Source organism: Liolophura sinensis, chromosome 9, assembly GCF_032854445.1.
Source record: "Liolophura sinensis isolate JHLJ2023 chromosome 9, CUHK_Ljap_v2, whole genome shotgun sequence".
NCBI classification, from domain to species: Eukaryota; Metazoa; Mollusca; class Polyplacophora; order Chitonida; family Chitonidae; genus Liolophura; species Liolophura sinensis.
In genome coordinates, this window is record NC_088303.1 from 157,021 (window position 1) to 179,641 (window position 22,621).

The 22,621-nt window shown below is 42.4% G+C and overlaps 1 protein-coding gene across 2 annotated transcripts in view; it reads left to right on the plus strand.

Annotated features, from left to right (window-relative positions):
• Positions 1 to 22,353, plus strand: part of LOC135475366 (docking protein 5-like) — a 49,021-nt gene extending 26,668 nt beyond the window's left edge. For both annotated transcript variants that reach the window (XM_064755229.1, XM_064755230.1), the window contains 8 exons: positions 3,305 to 3,419; positions 5,235 to 5,457; positions 6,072 to 6,185; positions 6,639 to 6,828; positions 7,744 to 7,891; positions 13,463 to 13,526; positions 16,086 to 16,162; positions 17,143 to 22,353. In XM_064755229.1, coding sequence (XP_064611299.1) covers positions 3,354 to 3,419; positions 5,235 to 5,457; positions 6,072 to 6,185; positions 6,639 to 6,828; positions 7,744 to 7,891; positions 13,463 to 13,526; positions 16,086 to 16,138 — 858 coding nt within the window. In that variant the 5' untranslated portion in view covers positions 3,305 to 3,353 and the 3' untranslated portion in view covers positions 16,139 to 16,162; positions 17,143 to 22,353. The remainder of the gene's footprint in view (positions 1 to 3,304; positions 3,420 to 5,234; positions 5,458 to 6,071; positions 6,186 to 6,638; positions 6,829 to 7,743; positions 7,892 to 13,462; positions 13,527 to 16,085; positions 16,163 to 17,142) is intronic.
• The last annotated feature ends 268 nt before the right edge of the window (positions 22,354 to 22,621 follow it).

Below are 22,621 nucleotides of genomic sequence, written 5' to 3' on the forward strand. Positions count from 1 at the left end.
TGTATTGGCTGTAAAGTCATGGGGTGGAATGTGTATTGGCTGTAAAGTCATGGTGCTCTGCCTTGGTCATCTCTCCAGATGAATCATAAAAAACCGCAACAAATATCCAGTCACAGGATTAGCAACAGTATCATCCCAGCTCTTTTAGATGTCCTGATTTCCAACTGCTACCCATTTTTAGCTTGCCTACATGTATATGAAGTAAGAGATATTGTGAGAAGGGATCAGATGCTGTAGATGGCAGTGTCAGTGTTCAGCTTTGTTTAAAATTTTGGGCCAATCACATAAGGTTGCAGTGGCCACACATAGTTGGGTTGCTGTTGCTAACATTTCCTCAGCTGGGTTGCTGTTGCCAACCATAGTACATAGGTTGCTAAATGATGCACTTCACGATTTGATGCACTTCACGATTTGATGCACTTCACGATTTGCCTGTCAAAGATGTATAAATGCACCACTTTCTTTCAGAGTTCTCTGTGAGTAATACGCTGCATCACATTGCATTTGTAAATCCACCAGTTTCCTGTGGCACATTGTCTGAGTAATGGGTCACAAGGCATTTGTCTGTAAATCCACCAGTTTCCTGTGGCTTATTGTCTGAGTAATGGGTCACAATGCATTTGTCTGTAAATCCACCAGTTTCCTGTGGCACATTGTCTGAGTAATGGGTCACAAGGCATTTGTCTGTAAATCCACCAGTTTCCTGTGGCACATTGTCTGAGTAATGGGTCACAAGGCATTTGTCTGTAAATCCACCAGTTTCCTGTGGCTTATTGTCTGAGTAATGGGTCACAAGGCATTTGTCTGTAAATCCACCAGTTTCCTGTGGCACATTGTGTGAGTAATGGGTCACAAGGCATTTGTCTGTAAATCCACCAGTTTCCTGTGGCACATTGTCTGAGTAATGGGTCACAAGGCATTTGTCTGTAAATCCACCAGTTTCCTGTGGCACATTGTCTGAGTAATGGGTCACAAGGCATTTGTCTGTAAATCCACCAGTTTCCTGTGGCACATTGTCTGAGTAATGGGTCACAAGGCATTTGTCTGTAAATCCACCAGTTTCCTGTGGCACATTGTCTGAGTAATGGGTCACAAGGCATTTGTCTGTAAATCCACCAGTTTCCTGTGGCACATTGTTTGAGTAATGGGTCACAATGCATTTGTCTGTAAATCCACCAGTTTCCTGTGGCACATTGTGTGAGTAATGGGTCACAAGGCATTTGTCTGTAAATCCACCAGTTTCCTGTGGCGCATTCAGAAGAATGTGACGTTTCTCTCATTGTATGCTCGAGTGCACTTCACTGTGCACTAGAGTGGGGATGGTGCATACCTGTACTGCGAGCATGTCATATTTCTTTCATTTGATATCCTTTTGATGACATATACGTGTGTGGAGATGTTTTATGCATACAGTAAAATCTACTGTTGTATTTTTTCAGCGTGCCCACTTCTAGCTTTCATGTAATCAGAATATATCCTTAACTTTCTCAGCACCAATCAGTTGATGTTTAAGATAGATAAATACATGAAGCATAATTATTGTAAACAGGATGTGTGGACATATTTGGCATTGCAAATGTTTTACATGTCCTAGCAGATGTAATTCATTTTGGTTTTTGCATCTGCAGAAGCACGTTATGGTTTTGTCTGCATGTTATATAAGCCATATTATCTGTAGGCCTACTGTATACATTGAAATGTATTTTGCACCAGAATCGCACACATATAAACCCTGATAACATTTTCCCCTGTAACTTTAAATTTGATGGATTGTTTTGAATTACCTTTATTGATGGAAAATAGCCTGAAATCTGTCATTGTCATCAGTTTTTGGGCCTTATTTTCAGTCATAATACCATGTATACATGCATGTGATTGCCATTGACGGGTCATTTAATGATACGGTAGTTGTATTAAAACATTCATTAAATTTCATAATTGTTTGATTGATCAGAGAAAACAGTTATTGTACATGAATGCATCTACTTTAATGAAGGGATTATTCAGTTACATGTACAATAGCCATATTTCATTGAAACTAGAGTCAATTATTGGAGTAATATTGCACTATTTGTGGTTCATTAAAGGAGAAGAAAACTTAAAAACGTGACACTATAGCCTGAAAAGAGAACATTTTTTTCTGTCTGGTGGTGCCTGCTGCATAATTTTGCGATTTTTCCTCGCCATACATGTAAAGTCTGAAAACGGCAAAGCTGGCATAAATGGCTGAGTCCATCGCATACTCCATCTTTAGCACCCTGTAATTTATGCTGGGGAGTGTGTTGCCTTTCAGCCAATGAGAGACGTTAAAACTGTCCGCTGGTTCGTGTAACCTCGGAACCTACGTCCAACATTCCACTTTCCCGATCGTCAAGCAGAAAATGAACTGTACTGTTCGCTGCCTTCTGGGAAGAAGAGTTCTACCAGAAATGTACGAACTGCACTTCTCCTCCTAACACAGAAGACTTCAGGACTAGTTCTTAGTTGAAATTTAGTCGCCCACAGCGGATTTTGGCGCTGACTTTATTTATAATTTATCAACTTGAAGTACATATTAGAATTTTTATGGCATGCACCCGCAAGGAAATGCATACTTTTTTAAATGGTATTTGTTTGATATTTAAATTTTCTTCTTTAATGCCAGTAGCCTTTCTTTAACAGAAAGGATTCTCTGTGAAACTCGGGTCTGGATGTCATTGGTGTGTGTGGACAATTATGGTAATTGAGATAGCACTTTCAAGTATTAACATCACATTTAACTTGCATATTTAAAAAAATGATCTTGTACATTTTGCATGTTTAATGGACTGTTAGATATTATATGTGCTTTGGGGGCAGTAGACCCTGGATCTGGTCACTCCTCAGACCTTAGAAGAGGCAGTTGTAACAGTTTAAAGGGATAGTGCAATGACTAGTTGACCTACATTAGTATAATAGCTGTGGTGGGGCAGCTTACTTGACTTTGGTAAGGCATCTCAGTGAAGCAGCACTAGATAAAAGAGTGGTGGAAATCCATCCTGCAATAAGTAGGCATGCTACAAATGCTCTGAGGACGCCTTCGTCATCATATGACTGAAAATTGTTAAGTACAATGTTAAACCCCAAGCACTGACTCACTAGATATTATATGCTTAATAGCCTAAACGAATAAAGTCATCCAATACAAAGTGTATGACATGCGTAGATTGGGATTAACTGACATTTTTATATGATTTAAGGTTGAAAATGTGAGGTAAACCCAACATAATATGGATGTAGTTGTGTCCAGATGTGTGTATTTCTCTGTGTTCTCTACTTTGTGCAGATTTCTGAGTGCTGAAGGCAGTGCTTGAATTGATTCAAACTCAACTACAATGACTACAAATTTCAACGACATCGTCAAGCAAGGCTATGTTCGTTTAAAGAGCGGGAAAGTTGGAGTAAGCAAGCTTTTCTTCCATTAGTGTTAATGATCACATCTTATGTAATAATTAAATTGTTCACAAATATACCCAGCTATGGCAGCCCAGTTTGAATATAGGTGTAAGCTAGGAGGACACCTGAATACCTGGAGTTAACCCCTACAGACCTCCTTACTTTGTCAACTAAAGCCTCTTTGGACTGGATGATGCAGCAAGGAAATTTATGAAGAGAGACAATTTTACTGTGGGCTGAATAAATATACTGGACATGTTTATACATCTTCCTACATCCTCCTCCTTCCTCTCTTGCTGTGGGCAAAACCTGTGAGCATCCTCATTTTATGACAAATGGCCATTAGTCGTTTTGTTGTATGGTAAAAAAAAATAGAAAAAAACTATTGCTCAGTCATATGGATATGGTGTAAGTGGCATTTATAATTGTGTCTGCTGTTTCTGCTTCACATGATAAAGTGGAATAAAATTCAGTCTAATTTGGAGACACATTATAAGATTAAGCCATAAAACCTTCAATGTTTTGGTTCTTCTTTGATCAAGAGCCGCAGTGAAAGGTGCAGCCTATTGAGGAAGGAAATGCCACAATGTCGACAGCTCAACATCTAAGAGTTATTATGGAAACTTTTTAGGAATTTGGGTTCTTTGCTATGAGTCAGTGCATGCAACTGTCTGATGCTAAATTATCATTTATTGTGTCGACGTGGCGGGCCGGAAGCCGAGCAGAATGCACGTGGACACGACAGCAGTTGCAGCAGCGGTTGCGTGGCAGTGTGCGGTTGAGAGGTGGCACTCATCAGGCAAAACGTGTGCAGTGATGGATCATTTCAAATGACTTTTTAGCTGTCAACATTCAATTAACAGCAGTCACCCTTAATTAACGCTCAAGTGAGATTTGAGTCTGCGGTGCCAGATGACGTAGCAAGTTAGCAACGGGATGTAAACCTTGTAGCGCTTCACTCTGCATGCCCCCTGAAGCCTAATTACCCATAGTTCTAAAGGGCACTGGACTGCATGGTCAGAACAGATCGAGTCTGCCCTGGAGCCTCTCGATAGGAGCAATGAAGAGTTCTCCTAATGTCTTCATTAACCATCAAACCTACTGACAAATCTTTCTTTTTCTTGACAAAGAGAATTTTGCCCAATGCATGGCAGTCCTGTGATTTAGACGAAAACCCATTCCACATCCATATATTTGCTGTCTGCTTTTTGTGCCACAATTTTATGTCACCATAAGCAATGATGCAAGAAAGTCATTTTGCCCACAAAGTATTCTGCTGAGAAATTTAGTAGTGATCCAAAAAATTTAAGTATATTTTTATAGGAACAGTTTGCATCTAGTCATATTGTTTTGAGCATAGTAGGCTACATGTGGCTTGCAGTGACTCGTAAGAAGGTGTGTACATTTAACCTGCAGCAGTGATGCACACAGTAGGCCTGCAACCCTAGTATATATGTATGCTTGAGGGGTTTACTTACCAATTTAAGGTTTCAGTCATTTGACGATAAGGAGTACATATATAATGTATCTTCTTGTGGCACGGAAAATCCATGCCAGAGTGCTGCTGCACTGATGTATCATGCCGAAGACACCAGACGTGACATCCCACCCAGTGAAGTTATACCGACACCAGCCAACCAGTCATGTTTCCCTGCTGTAACCTCTGAGTGCTGTGTCACAAGCGAATCTGACTATGATGGCAACTGTTCTGACCATTGACAATAGGAAAATGTGAGGAGTGAAAGAGCTTAAGAGCTCATTCACTTCATTCATACAAAGAATCTGTTCATTTGCACTTTATAATCTTGTGATATTTACAGCTTTTCAAAAAGAAATGGCTTGTTCTAAAGAAGGCCTCAAGCACGGGTCCAAGTCGCTTGGAGAGGTATGAAGATGAAACATCGGCTAAGTATGGCGTGAACAAGAAAGATATATCTTTGGGCGGAGTGGAAGATGTGAGTCGACTACCAAGCGATATCCGCAAATGTGCCTTTGCTGCTCGTTACTCCGACAACACCTCACGCCAGTTTCTGGCAGATTCTGGTACGTCGTCTTGACAGTGTCTAGTCACATTCATTATCAAGTTACAATTCAGTATGGCATTATGTTATTCTGCATTGCACATCTTTTGTTGGATCATGATTGTGGAGGACCTCTTATCTTGATTCTACCATTGTGACATACAAGTTTGTACATCATAGTTTCGAAACTTGATTATTAATTTGCCAAAGGTGTGTGCTTTTAGTTCTCTGGTCTGTTTAACATATTAAAGTGATAAGGTCTTGAGCATGGCAAATAACTGAATTCAATGAAAGTCCAAAATTCCACTGAAATGTATTTGCTACAACCAGTCTGGCTGTTACTGATGAGGTGGTTGGCTCAAATAGAGCTCTCATGGCTTTCTCTCACGGCTTTTGAATTAGATCAAGCAGTTTGACATTTTAAAATGTCAAAAATTTAGTCAAATAACACTATACGTAAAACTTCCAAGCAAACAGCTATGTACTGTCTTCTCATAATACTGTGTTCAGAAATCCAGTAAAAGACGTTTATGACAGAGCTTGGCTAAATCTGCAGATCCTGAATGGCTCATCACAGTGTTAAGTATACTGTAACTTCATGTAAGAAAAAACCTGTTGCTTTTTGTCTGTGTACAGATATTGAGGCTGATCACTGGGTGAGCAAACTCAGACACGTGCTCTTCAGTCGGTGTTCTCCCAGCGGAAATGAGCCAGATGTCGTTACCTCAGGTCTGGAGTTAGATTTAAAAAGTAAGATATGCTCATACCAGTAGCATTACGAATTTTTATGAACACTTATCTGAAAACGGCTCTGTTTCAGTGTGTCATGAAACATACAATTTTTATTTCTTAATCTCCAAGTTAGGATACATAGGTGCTAGCATACGTACGTCTTGGCCTGTCCTTAGAGGGTAATAAAGGCTTCAGACTAGTAACTGTAAGACCTTATTGATCTGAAAATTGTGTACATGTAGCTTGCAGTTGTGATGAGCTGTCAAAAGAATAACAATTGACACCATTTCAAACAATTTCTGGCTATTAATGGAAAAATAATTGCAGACATCATATTTTTAATTTAATCATAGAATCTGGTGTACGGTTTTCTTATGTCATTGAAGCAGTTAACCTGTTATTAATAGAACAGTTAATAAATTCAGTTAAAAACAGTGAAACTAATATTTTTTCCCACCGTTTTGTGTGTAGATATTTACCATGTGTGCCTGTTGCCCTCCACCAAGCTGGACTTTCATGGTGAGTGTCTGATGCAGGTTACCTGTGAGAGCATTCACCTGTTTGACTGTGACGACCCCACTAAGCGCCTCATTACCTGGCCCATCCGCTCACTGCGTCGTTACGGACAGGACCACGGCAAGTTCACCTTTGAGGCTGGCAGGTGGGTGACACGAAACAGGGTGTTAGAGTGATCATAGGGTGGAAACTGGCAAAAGCTTGTGGACATTGTGAAGTGTGCATTTGTGAAGAGACAAACTACACATGATAGACATTCTAATATTGACATCAAGCTGTATTTCAAACAGCTTGATAGCCTAGGCCTATAGGTATAGAGTGTAAGCCTATATGCCAATATTACATCTATGAGTGCACCCAAACTTGAGTACAGTCAATACCATGCCAGCTACATGTACAACATATTTTAGTTTTGTAAAATAAATGTAACTTATATACAGGAAATGGAAGATTTACTTTTCTCCAAAGTAACATATATTATTGAGAACTGAAAAATGATCTTGTAGCATATGATTACTCTCTTTGATCTTATCTTGTAGCATTTGATTACTCTGTTTGATCTTATCTTGTAGCATTTGATTACTCTGTTTGATCTTATCTTGTAGCATTTGATTACTCTGTTTGATCTTATCTTGTAGCATTTGATTACTCTGTTTGATCTTATCTTGTAGCATTTGATTACTCTGTTTGATCTTATCTTGTAGCATTTGATTACTCTGTTTGATCTTATCCTGTAACATTTGATTACTCTGTCTGATCTTATCTTGTAGCAGTTGATTACTCTGTCTGATCTTACCATGTTGCATTTGATCACTCTGTCTGACCTTATCTGTACATGTATGTTACACAATTAAAGTCTGCTTTATTTTAGACAAAATATACTGGTGTTCACCACTTTGAACTGCTAAACTTCCTGCATATAAAAGTATCTAGGATAATGCAAAAGCATAGATACTAAAAAAAAAGTTGCATATTTGACATGTCAATATTTTGACAAAATTTTATTAGCTTATTGGTGGATCAACAGGCTTAAAAGCATCTATCCCTGTTTTGTTCGCAGGTCGTGCGACACAGGGGAGGGGATGTTTGGATTTTCTAGTCAACACTGCCAGAAGATCTACAACCAAGTAAACGACAATGCCCATGCCATAGCCGGTCTCAGTGCCCCACCATCTCTGCCAGCAAAGGCACCCCCCAAAAGAAGTCTGGTATATGTTCTAGCTTTGTGTCTAATAGCTGATCATTTACAAAAAAAGGATAAACAGTGTCATGCTTTGGTTTCTGTATGTGCAATATCTCCAGTATTGTCCGATTCTGATAAAAGTTGGTGTGCAGGTCACATTTGATCTGTGTATGTGTTTTTCATATTCAAATTACTTAAAATTTGAGCATGCTAGAGATTTATTACATCTATGGACTGAAGTACTCCAGAAGTGCACCCCTACCCTACATAATGGTGTGTCTCTTTGTGGAATGGTTGTGCACAGGTTGAGGAAAATTATGCTGACCAGATCAGTAAACTATACGTTATGCTGACCAGATGTATAAATTATAAATTGTGCTGACTAGATCTACAAACCATAAGCTATGTTGACCAGGTCTACAAACTATAGGTTATGTTGACCAGGTCTACAAACTATAAGCTATGTTGACCAGGTCTACAAACTATAAGCTATGTTGACCAGGACTACAAACTATAGGTTATGTTGACCAGGTCTACAAACTATAGGTTGTGTTGACCTGGTCTACAAACTATAGGTTATGTTGACCAGGTCTACAAACTGTAAGTTATGTTGACCAGGTCTACAAACTATAAGCTATGTTGACCAGGTCTACAAACTATAAGCTATGTTGACCAGGTCTACAAACTATACGCTATGTTGACCAGGTCTACAAACTATAAGCTATGTTGACCAGGTCTACAAACTATACGCTATGTTGACCAGGTCTACAAACTATAAGCTATGTTGACCAGGTCTACAAACTATACGCTATGTTGACCAGGTCTACAAACTATAAGCTATGTTGACCAGGTCTACAAACAATAAGCTATGTTGACCAGGTCTACAAACTATAGGTTGTGTTGACCAGGTCTACAAACTATAGGTTATGTTGACCAGGTCTACAAACTATAAGTTATGTTGACCAGGTCTACAAACTATAAGCTATGTTGACCAGGTCTACAAACTATAAGCTATATTGACCAGGTCTACAAGCTATAAGCTATGTTGACCAGGTCTACAAACTATAAGCTATGTTGACCAGGTCTACAAACTATAAGCTATGTTGACCAGGTCTACAAACTATAAGCTATGTTGACCAGGTCTACAAACTATAAGCTATGTTGACCAGGTCTACAAACTATAAGCTATGTTGACCAGGTCTACAAACAATAGGTTATGTTGACCAGGTCTACAAACTATAAGCTATGTTGACCAGGTCTACAAACTATAGGTTATGTTGACCAGGTCTACAAACCATAAGTTATGTTGACCAGGTCTACAAACAATAGGTTATGTTGACCAGGTCTACAAACTATAAGCTATGTTGACCAGGTCTACAAACTATAGGTTGTGTTGACCAGGTCTACAAACTATAGGTTCTGTTGACCAGGTCTACAAACTGTAAGTTATGTTGACCAGGTCTACAAACTATAAGCTATGTTGACCAGGACTACAAACTATAAGCTATGTTGACCAGGTCTACAAACAATAGGTTATGTTGACCAGGTCTACAAACTATAAGCTATGTTGACCAGGTCTACAAACTATAAGCTATGTTGACCAGGTCTACAAACTATAGGTTGTGTTGACCAGGTCTACAAACTATAAGCTATGTTGACCAGGTCTACAAACTATAGGTTATGTTGACCAGGTCTACAAACTATAAGCTATGTTGACCAGGTCTACAAACTATAGGTTGTGTTGACCAGGTCTACAAACTATAAGCTATGTTGACCAGGTCTACAAACTATAGGTTATGTTGACCAGGTCTACAAACTATAAGCTATGTTGACCAGGTCTACAAACTATAGGTTATGTTGACCAGGTCTACAAACCATAAGTTATGTTGACCAGGTCTACAAACAATAGGTTATGTTGACCAGGTCTACAAACTATAAGCTATGTTGACCAGGTCTACAAACTATAAGCTATGTTGACCAGGTCTACAAGCTATAAGCTATGGTGACCAGGTCTACGAACTATAGGTTATGTTGACCAGGTCTACAAACTATAGGTTTTGTTGACCAGGTCTATGAACTATAGGTTATGTTGACCAGGTCTACAAACTATAGGTTATGTGGACAAGGTCTACAAGCTATAGGTTATGTTGACGAGGTCTACAAACTATGAGCTATGTTGGACACGTCTGCAAACTATAAGTTATGTTGACAAGGTCTACAAACTCTGATTTATTTTGACTGGGTCTACAAACTATAATTTATGTTGACCACGTCTACAAACTATAAGTTATGTTGACCAGGTCTACAGATTGGGAATTATGTTGACCAGGTCTATAAGCTAGTTGTGCTGACCAGATCTACAAAGTGTAGCATTAACTCTCCTTTAATACTCATCATTTTTCAAATTGCTTATCAAAATTTTGAGCAAATAAAGCTTCAAAGAACAGTGCTAAAGTGGAGTGTGTAAGGGATAGATTGAAGATAGTTACAGGAAGCTGTATATGTGGAGACAAAAGCAGTAACAAGTAAATCGTGCGCCTGAGGCAAATGAAAGCTAGTGCAATGATACATGTAGTTCAATACTAACATGATACAAGGGTGACCATCAACCTGTTTGTGTAAAAACCATCAACCTGGTAGGGGATCTCCATGACTTCGGGATTAGAATGCTAGTGCAGCACCAAGAATCAAGATAATCTCACCAATGCCATAACTGTGAGTTCAAATCCAGCTCGTGCTTGCTTCTTATGTGGGAAAGTCTGACAGCAACGTGCGGATGGACATGGATTTTCTCATCGTATAAGTGAAATATTCTTGAGTACGACGTAAGCGTCAGTCAAAAAATGTATAATATGGCTTGTACCAGTGATTATTTATTAAGCTCAGTGACCTCTAAATGTATTCTTCCACTCTTTGTTGAGGCGTCGGTGGTAATTTGTGGTGTCGTCTTCTCTGAAGTTTGTAAGAGATCACTCCAGCATTAACACGTATACACAGAGAGCTTGCATGCTGTGTGAATGTGATTCATGGGAGAGGTTGTCAGACTTGGTGCTTACCCAACGTACACCAAAACCTTGCATGCTGCATGAGTGTGTTCCCATGGGAGAGGTTGTCAGACTCTGCATTTGCCTGAGGTACGCCAAAAGCTTGCATGCTGCGTGAATGTGATTCATGGGAGAGGTTGTCAGACTTGGTGCTTACCTGAGGTACACCAAAAGCTTGCATGCTGCATGAGTGTGTTCCCATGGGAGAGGTTGTCAGACTCTGCATTTGCCTGAGGTACGCCAAAAGCTTGCATGTTGCGTGAGTGTGTTCCCATGGGAGAGGTTGTCAGACTTGGTGCTTACCCAAGGTACACCAAAACCTTGCATGCCGCATGAGTGTGTTCCCATGGGAGAGGTTGTCAGACTCTGCATTTGCCTGAGGTACACCAAAAGCTTGCATGCTGCGTGAATGTGATTCATGGGAGAGGTTGTCAGACTTGGTGCTTACCTGAGGTACACCAAAAGCTTGCATGCTGCATGAGTGTGTTCCCATGGGAGAGGTTGTCAGACTCTGCATTTGCCTGAGGTATGCCAAAAGCTTGCATGCTGCGTGAGTGTATTCCCATGGGAGAGGTTGTCAGACTTGGTGCTTACCCGAGGTACACCAAAACCTTGCATGCTGCACAAGTGTATTTCCATGGGAGAGGTTGTCAGACTCTGCACTTGCCTGAGGTACACCAAAAGCTTGCATGCTGCGTGAGTGTGATTCATGGGAGAGGTTGTCAGACTTGGTGCTTGCCCAAGGTACACCAAAAGCTTGCATGCTGCATGAGTGTATTCCCATGGGAGAGGTTGTCAGACTTGGTGCTCGCCCGAGGTACACCAAGAGCTTGCATGCTGCATGAGTGTATTTCCATGGGAGAGGTTGTCAGACTTGGTGCTTGCCCGAGGTACACCAAGAGCTTGCATGCTGCGTGAGTGTGTTCCCATGGGAGAGGTTGTCAGACTTGGTGCTTGCCCAAGGTACACCAAAAGCTTGCATGCTGCATGAGTGTATTCCCATGGGAGAGGTTGTCAGACTTGGTGCTTGCCCAAGGTACACCAAAAGCTTGCATGCTGCATGAGTGTATTTCCATGGGAGAGGTTGTCAGACTTGGTGCTTGCCCGAGGTACACCAAGAGCTTGCATGCTGCGTGAGTGTGATTCATCGGAGAGGTTGTCAGACTTGGTGCTTGCCCGAGGTACGTCAAAAGCTTGCATGCTGCGTGAGTGTATTTCCATGGGAGAGGTTGTTAGACTTGGTGCTTGCCCGAGGTACACCAAGAGCTTGCATGCTGCGTGAGTGTATTCCCATGGGAGAGGTTGTCAGACTTGGTGCTTGCTTGAGGTACACCAAGAGCTTGCATGTTGCGTGAGTGTGTTCCCATGGGAGAGGTTGTCAGACTTGGTGCTTGCTCGAGGTATACCAAGAGCTTGCATGTTGCGTGAGTGTGTTTCCATGGGATAGGTTGTCAGACTTGGTACTTGCCCGAGGTACACCAAGAGCTTGCATGTTGCGTGAGTGTGTTCCCATGGGAGAGGTTGTCAGACTTGGTTCTTGCTCGAGGTACACCAAGAGGTTGCGTGTTGCGTGAGTGTGTTCCCATGGGAGAGGTTGTCAGACTTGGTGCTTGCCCGAGGTACACCAAGAGGTTGCATGTTGTGTGAGTGTGTTCCCATGGAAGAGGTTGTCATACTCTGCACTTGCCAGAGGTACACCAAGAGCTTGCATGCTGCGTGAGTCTATTCCTATGGGAGAGGTTGTCGGATTTGGTGTTTGCCCGAGGTACACCAAGAGCTTGCATGCTGCGTGAGTGTGTTCCATAGGAGAGGTTTTCAGACTTGGTACATGCCAGCTGTACCCAAAGAGCTTGCATGCTGCAAGAGTGTGTTTCAGAGGTACCCAAAGAGCTTGCATGCTGCAAGAGTGTGTTTCAGAGGTACCCAAACAGCTTGCATGCTGCATGGTTGTGTTCCAGAGGTGCAAAATGAGCTTGCATGCTGCATGGTTGTGTTCCAGAGGTACAAAAAGAGCTTGCGTGTTGCATAGTTGTGTTTCAGAGGTACAAAAAGAGCTTGCATGCCGCACGATTGTGTTGGAGAAGTACAAAGAGAGCTTGCATGCTGCATGATTGTGTTGCAGAAGTACAAAAAGAGCTTGCATGCTGCATCATTGTGCTCCAGAAGTACAAAAAGAGCTTGCATGCTGCATGATTGTGTTGCAGAAGTACAAAAAGAGCTTGCATGGTGCATGAGTGTGTGCCACAGGAGAAGTTGTCAGACTCGCTGCTTGCCAGAGGTTTACTTCAGTGAGGACATACATGAAATACATATCAGACACTTCAATCTTCTCCTGCGATAAACCTTGCCACCGTTTTACTTTTAAGTAAATTATTGTCTTAAGAAGAGGTACAGTATTAAATACAGACTGGTCAAGATATTGTACAGAAATGTTGTTTTCCAGGACAAACTCAGCTGATTATGTTTTTTCACGTGACACAGAAATGTCACCAATGAATAAAGAAAATCTCAATATTCCATCATTGCCTAATAAACCAAAATTATCCTTACAGTCTTCCAGCTCAGACAGACATTCCATCAACTCAAATTCTGCCTATTATGGAGGTGCATACCAAGGTAAGCAAAATCAATGGAGGTGCATACCAAGGTAAGCACAACCAGTGGAGGTGCATACCAAGATAAGCACAATTAATGTCTGTATTTTAAGTTGTACATGTCACATGATACATTGCATGATGAGGGTATCAGGAATTGCTAGACGCAGAGACTGAAGTGATGTTCTTTGAGTGGGAAGCTGGAGTTGAATATCACTTGACGAGAACTGACCATTCCTGATATCCCACCCCCAGCATTGTTTTATTATACCAAACAGCAGCATACTGGCTCCTTTGACACTTAAATCGCTGACTTTGTCAAGTGATATCGTAGCTAGCAATCGTTCGGATGTTTACCTTACAAACAAGCAGACATCAAGGAAACACACTCAGAGCAGTAACTGCAATAGAGTAAACCCACATAATTGTTGGATATTAGCGCGAAATCACTGGCTATTGCCTAGTGAATGTGCGATATTACTTTGTGAGTGTGACACTGCTTTGCTTGAGCATGTGATCGATGTTCCTCATCGCTTGGGGGATTATCATGTGACCGTGTGTTTACCAATAGGAACCAAGAATCACTCTAGGACATGTGATATCGTAAAGTGATTGAGTTCTGTTCAAGTTACAGTTGAAGTACAGAATGTTATCTTGACCAGATCAGAATGTTATCCCAATGCAAAACATTACTGTTTCAATTGGCCGTGGTAGATGTACTCAAGTTTTCAATATTCTGTGTGCCGGTCATATGACTGATCATTAAAACTGGCAGACTGGCCCTGTACCATGCTGTAAAGCGATGTCATATTGAAAGGGACGGCAACGCTCTGTTGTTGTAACATCAAGAAGACGATGATGCTCTCTTGTTGTAACATAAAGGGGATGATGACGCTCTGTTGTTGTATCAACAGTGGAGATGATGAGGCTCTGTTGTTGTAACATCAAGAGGACGACCGCACTCTGTTGTTGTAACATCAAGGGGGCAACCATACTCTGTTGTTGTAACATCAATGGGGACGACCACACTCTGTTGTCGTAACATCAAGGGGATGACCACACTGTGTTGTTGTAACATCAAAGGGATGACCACACTCTATTGTCGTAACATCAAGGGGACGACCACACTCTGTTGTTGTAACATCAAGGGGACGACCACACTCTGCCGTTGTAACATCAAGGGGACGACCACACTTTGTTGTTGTAACATCAAAGGGATGGCAGTGCTCTGTTATTGTAACATCAAGGGGATGAGGACGCTCTATTGTTGTAATGTCAAGGGGACAATGATGGTCTATTGTTGTAACATCGAGGACAACGACACTCTGTTGTCGTAACATCGAGGACGACCACACTCTGTTGTTGTTAACATCAAGGGGACGACCACACTCTGTTGTCGTAACATCAAGGGGACGACCACACTCTGTTGTCGTAACATCAAGGGGACAACCATACTCTGTTGTTGTAACATCAAGGGGACGACCACACTCTGTTGTCGTAGCATCAAGTGGACCACCACACTCTGTTGTCGTAACATCAAGGGGACGTCCACACTCTGTTGTCGTAACATCAAGTAGACTACCACACTCTGTTGTCGTAACATCAAAGGGACAACCACACTCTGTTGTCGTAACATCAAAGGGACGACCACACTCTGTTGTCGTAACATCAAAGGGACGACCACACTCTGTTGTCGTAACATCAAAGGGACGACCACACTCTGTTGTCGTAACATCAAGGGGACGACCACACTCTGTTGTGGTAACATCAAGGGGACGACCACACTCTGTTGTCGTAACATCAAGGGGACGACCACACTCTGTTGTCGTAACATCAAGGGGACGACCACACTCTGTTGTGGTAACATCAAGGAGACGACCACATTCTGTTGTGGTAACATCAAGGGGACGACCACACTCTGTTGTCATAACATCAAAGGGAGGACCACGCTCTGTTGTGGTAACATCAAGGTGACGACCACACTCTGTTGTGGTAACATCAAGGTGACGACCACACTCTGTTGTGGTAACATCAAGGGGACGACCACACTCTGTTGTGGTAACATCAAGGGGACGACCACACTCTGTTGTGGTAACATCAAGGGGACGACCACACTCTGTTGTGGTAACATCAAGGGGACGACCACACTCTGTTGTCGTAACATCAAGGGGACGACCACACTCTGTTGTCGTAACATCAAGGGGACGACCACACTCTGTTGTCGTAACATCAAGTAGACGACCACACTCTGTTGTCGTAACATCAAGTAGACGACCACACTCTGTTGTGGTAACATCAAAGGGACGACAATGTTCTACTGTTGTAATGTCAAGGGGATGACGACGATCTGTTGTTGTAACATCAGGTCTTGAAACTTGTGTGTTGTTTGATGTGTACATTACTTACAGAATATCTTTATGTGTAATTTGGGGAATTCATTTGAAAAAGTATTTATGTGACTCTTTGATAAAAGTCCTTGCAAGGGAAGATGAGATGTGGGATCATAAGTTTAATAAGTGATAAAAATATGCAAGGTATATTAATTCTAGACTGATGTATCTTTTTCTCTCTGTTCTGTTAGCCCGACCTCCCCGAGGAAGACCTTTACCTCCTCCACCTGCAGACAAAGAATGACTCACCTGTCTCACCTGATTACATGTAGGTATTGTAACAGCCACAAAGCTACATGTAGTTCTGTTGTCACCTGTCTCAGCTGATTACAGGTAGGTATTGTAACAGCCACAAAGCTACATGTAGTTCTGTTGTTACCTGTCTCAGCTGATTGCAGGTAGGTATTGCAACAGCCACAAAGCTAGTTCTCCTGTCACCTGTCTTACCTGATCACATGTGAGGTATCGTAACAGCCACAGAGCTAGTTTTCCTGTCACCTGTCTTACCTGATTACAGGTAGGTTTTGTAACAGCTGCAAAGCTAGTTCTGGTGTCAATTGTCTGACCAAGGTTCTGCCAGCAAGTCATGGGTTTCCCCCGGGCTCTGCCTGGTTTCCACCACCATAATGCTGGCTGCTGTCGCATAAGTGAAATATTCTTGAGTATGGCATAAAGCACCAATCAAATAAATAAAACAAACCTGTCTTACCTGATTACATGAAAAAACTAGGTCTGCTGTCATCCGTCTCACCTGATTACAGGTAGGTATTGTAACGGCCACAAAGATCACAAAGCTAGTTCTGCTGTCACTTGTCTCACCTGATTATAGGTAGATTTGTAACACTCACAAAACTTGTTCTGTAGTCATCTGTCTCACCTGATTATAGGTAGATATGTAACAGTCACAAAGCTAGTTCTGCTGTCACTTGTCTCACCTGATTATAGGTAGGTATTGTTACAGCCGCAAAGATCGTTCTGCTGTCACTTGTCTCACCTGATTAGATATGTAGATATGTAACAGTCACAAAGCTTTTTCTGTTGTCACCTGTCTCACCTGGACTATTCCTCCATCCATAATACTGCTTGCCTTCATGCAAGTGAAATTTTCTCGAGTGTGCCATTACGTCATGTTTGCCTCTTCGACAGCTGTGATAGTCAATTGCCTCTTGACGGCACTTATGATTATGACCGATATATTAATATGATAAGATGGTTCATAATGCCTTACATTTGTCTTGTTTATTCCAGATGTTACAGGATAGTGAAATTGTCCGAGTGCAAGTGAAGAAATTTGGATAAATTTTGTAATCACATATATTTTTTCACATGACATACTGTACGTATACCGGAATTTTTTGTATATCAGTATATTGAAACAAAGTCATGTAACATTCTCTTATGACAGGAAGAGCATATTTGTAACTTGAAATTTAATGTGAGAATAATGGGCTACCTTTTCCTATGCAGTGTGGACTCTGGTCCAAGCTCCATTGACTGCACAGCATAGGTTCAAATGACTTCAGCTAGGCTGATCAACAGACTACTCTGCATAGGCCTGAATGACTTTAGCAAGACTGAACAACAGACCACACAGCATAGGCCTAAATGACTTCAGCAAGACTGGACAACAGACTGCACATCATAGGCCTTAATGACTTCAGCAAGACTGAACAACAGACTACTCATTATATACCCGAATGACTTCAGCAAGACTGGACAACAGACTGCACATCATAGGCCTTAATGACTTCAGCAAGACTGAACAACAAACTACTCATTATATACCCGAATGACTTCAGCAAAACTGGACAACAGACTGCACAGCATAGGTCTGAATGATTTCAGCAAGACTGGACAACAGACTGCACAGCATAGGCCTGAATGACTTCAGCAAGACTGAACAACAGACCACACAGCATAGGCCTTAATGACCTCAGCAAGACTGGACAACAGACTGCACAGCATAGGCCTGAATGACTTCAGCAAGACTGAACAACAGACCACACAGCATAGGCCTGAATGACTTCAGCATGACTGGACAACAGATTGCACAGCATAGGCCTGAATGACTTCAGCAAGACTGAACAACAGACCACACAGCATAGGGCTGGATGCCTTTTTTAAGAATGTTTAATGACAAACTTTGTGTGGGTGCCAAAGTGACCCACATTGTCAAATAGATCTTCCATTTAACATTTGATACATTTTTACATTTTTATAATACTGTATATTTTACACAAAAATATCTTGTTACTAATTTAATACATTCTGTCAACTTGCAACATTGTGTGTAAAGTGTTTCACTGGGTGCTAACAGTTCTTTATACCACATTTGATTTTTGTTCTGTTTTTTGTTTTTTGTTAGCAGTGATCATAATACACATTCAGTTGTCCCATGGATCTTTGTGTTGTAAATTTGTGCTTCTGATGTTGCATGCATTGTACATGTATATAAAGACTGAAATCCAAATGTTACTTTTGTTCTTGTTTTCAATAATATGGTCTTACAGATCATAGATTAGATCACAAGTGGTATATTTTCGATATATTTTCTGAAAAATATACACCTTTTGTCATTGCTCCATTAGCTAATTATGGAATTTGGTGATCATTCCGTTCTTTTTTTGCATGTTATGTTCAATGCATTTCTATTACATAGGTACTGTTTCTGTATAAATGATACCTAGGAAATCTGATACATGTAGGTTGTCACAGTTGTAAGTTCATATTAAGCTACAGGCTGTCTTTGTCTTGCAAGAATCAGGAAATAACTTATATCATTCTTGTATTTTTGTTGTATATTTTAATGGCTTTACTTAACTTCTTCAAAAATAGTAGATATAGCAGGCTGTTATTGCATACCAGTATATGTGGAAAGATGTATTTCAGCTATGCTTTTCTTACACTGAGAACAAGAGTTCTCAGTATATATATATGGAGATTTGACTTAAAGCTTTACCATGCAGACGGCTATATGGTACATATTTATATAGTTTTCACACAATGTACATGTACTTATATTTTATGTGACATTAAGCAACACAACGTTATATGTGACAAAATAAACAAACTTTGGTTGACTGAAGATCTCATTCCTGTCTCTGTGTTGTCTTATTTTGTATGAAAGGCCAATATAGGAAGGTTTCGTACATTATCTTTATTTAAAAAAAGGCACTTTAATTTTACCTCTAAACTTCTCCTATACTGCAATTACACCTCTTCTGGACAGAATATAAGTACACAGCTGTGAAAATTAAGTGGGCACCAGTGAGTTGTAACTGCAAGGGGGTTTCATGCCACTGGACTGAGTGAACAAGGGTGTGTTGTGACTGGGTTGAGTGTTCATGTCACTTGATGGAGTGAGTACCTGTGTGCTGTGACTAGGTGGGGTGTTCAGGTCACTGGACAGAGTGAGGACCAGTGTGTTGTGACTGGGTGGGGTGTTCATGTCACTGGACTGAGTGAGGCTGGTATTGTGACTCAGTGAGGTGTCCATGTCACTGGATAAAAAGAGCAATGCTGTGCTGTGACTGGGTGAGGTATTCATATCACTGGACAAACAAGCACCTGTGTGCTGTGCTTAGGTGGGGTGGTCATGTCACTGGACAATCTGCCTGGGCAGGGTGTTCATGTCACTGGACAAGGTGAGGACTGGTGTGATGTGACTGAGTGGGGTGTTCTTGTCACTGGATTGAGTGAGCAAAAGAGTTTTGTGACTGGGTGGGGCGTTCATGTCACCGGACAGAGTGAGGAGCAGTGTGATGTTACTGAGTGGGGTGTTCATGTCACTGGATTGAGTTAGCACCGGTGTACTGTGACTGGGTGGGGTGTTCATTTCATTGGACAGAGTGGGCACCTGTGTGCTGTGATTGGGTGGGGTGTTCATGCCACTGGACTTAGTGAGGACCAGTGTAATGTGACTAGGTGGGGTGTCCAGGTCACTGGATAGAGTGAGCATGGGTGTGCTGTGACTGGGTGGTGTATTGACGTCACTGGACTGAGAAAGCACCCACGTGCTGTGACTGGGTGGGGTGTTCATGCCAGTGGACAGAGTGAGCAATGGTGTGCTGTGATTGGGTGGGGTGTTCATGTCACTGGACTGAGTGAGAAAAGGTGTGCTCTGACTGGGTGGGGTGTTTGTTCATGTCACTGCACTGAGTGAGCAAAGATGTGAGGTGACTGGGTGAGGTGTTCAGGTCACTGGATAAAAAGAGCAATGCGGTGATGTGACTGGGTGAAGTATTCATACCACTGGGCACACAAGCACCTGTGTGCTGTGCTTAGGTGGGGTGATCATGTCACTGGACACATGCCTGGGCAGGGTGTTCATGTCACTGGACAGAGTGAGGATCGGTGTGTTGTGACAGGATGGTGTGTTCATGTCACTAGACAGAGTGAGGATCGGTGTGTTGTGACAGGGTGGTGTGTTCAGGTCACTGGACACTGAGGAGCGGTGTTTTGTGACTGGATGGGGTGTTCATGTCACTGGAGAGAGTTAGCATGGGCGTGCTGTGACTGGATGGGGTGTTCATGTCACTGGAAAGAGTGAGGAGTTGTGTTTTGTGACTGGATGGGGTGTTCATGTTACTGGACTGGGTGAGCAAAGGTGTGCTGTGACTGTGTGGGGTGTTCATGTCACTGGAGAGAGTTAGCATGGGCATGCTGTGACTGGGTGGGATGTTCATGTCACTGGACTAAGTGAGCAAAGGTGTGCTTTGACTGGGTGGGGTATTCATGTCACTGGACTGAGAAAGCACCCATGTGCTGTGCTTAGGTGGGGTGGTTATGTCACTGGACAGGGTGAGGACCAGTGTGATGTGACTGAGTGGGGTGTTCTTGTCACTGGATTGAGTGAGCAAAGGTGTGCTGTGATTGGGTGGGGTGTTCATGCCACTGGACTCAGTGATGTGATGTCCAGGTCACTGGATAGAGTGAGCATGGGTGTGCTGTGACTGGGTGGTGTGTTGATGTCACTGGACTGAGAAAGCACCCATTTGCTGTGTGAGGACTGGTGTGATGTGACTGCGTGAGGTGTTCAGGTCACTGGATAAAGTGAGCAATACTGTGCTGTGACTGGGTGGGGTATTCATATCACTGGACAGACAAGCACCTGTGTGCTGTGCTTAGGTGGGGTGGTTATGTCACTGGACAGGGTGAGGACTGGTGTGATGTGACTGAGTGGGGTGTTCTTGTCACTGGATTGAGTGAGCAAAGGTGTGCTGTGATTGGGTGGGGTGTTCATGCCACTGGACTCAGTGATGTGATGTCCAGGTCACTGGATAGAGTGAGCATGGGTGTGCTGTGACTGGGTGGTGTGTTGATGTCACTGGACTGAGAAAGCACCCATTTGCTGTGACTGGGTGGGGTGTTCATGCCACTGGACAGAGTGAGCAATGGTGTACTGTGACTGGGTGGGGTGTTCATGTCACTGGACAGAGTTAGCATGGGCGTGCTGTGACTGGGTGGGGTGTTCAGGTCACTGGACAGAGTGAGCAACGGTGTGCTGTGACTGTGTGGGGTGTTCATGTCACTGGACAGAGTTAGCATGGGCGTGCTGTGACTGGGTGGGGTGTTCATGTCACTGGACAAAGTGAGGATCGGTGTGTTTTGACTGGATGGGGTGTTCATGTCTCTGGACACAGTGAGGAGCTGTGTTTTGTGACTGTCATTCTGTTTTTGTCACTGGATTGAGTGAGCAAAGGTGTGCTGTGACTGGGTGGGGTGTTCTTGTCACCGGATTGAGTGAACAAAGGAGTTTTGTGACTGGGTGGGGCGTTCATGTCACCGGACAGAGTGAGGAACAATGTGATGTTACTGAGTGGGGTGTTCATGTCACTGGATTGAGTTAGCACCGGTGTGTTGTGGCTGGGTGGGGTGTCTGTCACTGGACAGAGTGAGGACCGGTGTTATGTGTCTGGGCGGGGTGATATGTGCCTGGGCGGGGTGTTATGTGCCTGGGTGGGGTGTTATGTGCCTGGGTTCATGTCACTGGACTGAGTGAGGACCGGTGTTATGTGTCTGGGCAGGGTGTTATGTGCCTGGGCGGGGTGTTCATGTCACTGGACTGAGTGAGGACCAGTGTGATGTGACTGGGTGGTATGTTCATGTCACTGGACTGAGTGGGGTGTTCATGTAACTGGACTGTGAGAGCAAACTTGTGATGTGACTGGGTGGGATGTTCATGTCACTGGACAGAGTAAGCGAACAAGTGCCTCTTTTTGTTATTCAATACCTGTTACCAATTACTAATTCTTCTTACCAATGCTTTACCTGATACATGTAGCTCTACATCACTCTACCTTTGCTAACACTCAGGTAGAGCTATACAGCATTGTATTTAATTTTCTTAGAGTAGTTCCAGAGTTCTGTTGCCTGGCACCTCAGGCACTTATCTTGCGTGTACCACAAAAGTACAGACCTCTACAAAAATGCAAGCTACAATTTTGCCGGCCACACCTTTATTCCTTAGCAGCCTGGTCATCTATTTTCACTTTCCAGTGTAAATTTATAACAGGCATGAACTCTCGCGCCTGGCGAACAAATCCAAGGTAAGGTTACAGTTATCCCTACATGTGAACTTGGGTTTTTACAGGCAATTCAGTCATGCAGCTAATAAGTAACCTCACAATTTGGACTGGAACTACGAGGGAGGACAAGGTCATGGCAAGTTCTTATATAATATGCTTTATTACATGTCACATTTACAATTGTTTAGCTGTAAAAAAAA